This window comes from Eimeria tenella, genomic scaffold (genome assembly GCF_000499545.2).
Source record: "Eimeria tenella Houghton genomic scaffold, Eth_scaff1921, whole genome shotgun sequence".
In the NCBI taxonomy this organism is placed as follows: domain Eukaryota; phylum Apicomplexa; class Conoidasida; order Eucoccidiorida; family Eimeriidae; genus Eimeria; species Eimeria tenella.
This window is the reverse complement of record NW_013541762.1, coordinates 1-453: the sequence shown is the minus strand read 5'-3', so window position 1 is coordinate 453 and position 453 is coordinate 1. Positions and strand designations below refer to the sequence as shown.

At 66.2% G+C, this 453-nt stretch overlaps 1 protein-coding gene across 1 annotated transcript in view; it reads right to left on the bottom strand.

The window, feature by feature from the left end:
- Nucleotides 1–219, bottom strand: part of ETH_00036855 (uncharacterized protein) — a gene marked incomplete at both ends in the record, with an annotated part of 4,426 nt that extends 4,207 nt beyond the window's left edge. The window contains one exon of the mRNA XM_013374107.1: nucleotides 27–219. Within this exon, the coding sequence (XP_013229561.1) occupies nucleotides 27–219 (193 nt within the window). The remainder of the gene's footprint in view (nucleotides 1–26) is intronic.
- Between the last annotated feature and the right edge of the window lie 234 nt (nucleotides 220–453).

Here is a 453-nt window from a genome sequence, read left to right as displayed (position 1 = left end):
TACCGCCGCTGGGTCGACTGCAGCACTTTGCGGCTGCTGCTGCTGCTGCTGCTGCGTCTGCTGCTGCGTCTGCTGCTGCTGCGTGCCTTCCGCGAGGTAGTCCCACATGTGCTGCAGCAGCTCCGGGGATACATCAGCGACAGGCATGCCCAGGAGTTCAGCAAGCAGCGGCAGCTGCGCTGCGGCGAAGTCTTCCGGAATCAGCAGCGGAGGCCCCATGGTTGCTGCTGCTGCTGCTGCTGCTGCTGCTGGGTCTTCTGCAGGCCGCCGCAGCTCAAGGAGGCATTTTACAATGGCGCCAGAGAGGCACACATCCGCAGCAACGAAGCTGCAGCAGGCCCTTGAGGCCTCGAGGGGCCCCCGGAGAGCCGAGAACGCCTGTGCAGGTTCTGGCGCTGGTCTCGACTGGGCGGAAGCAGCTGCAGCAGTCGGTGCAGCGCCTCCGCAGCCGGC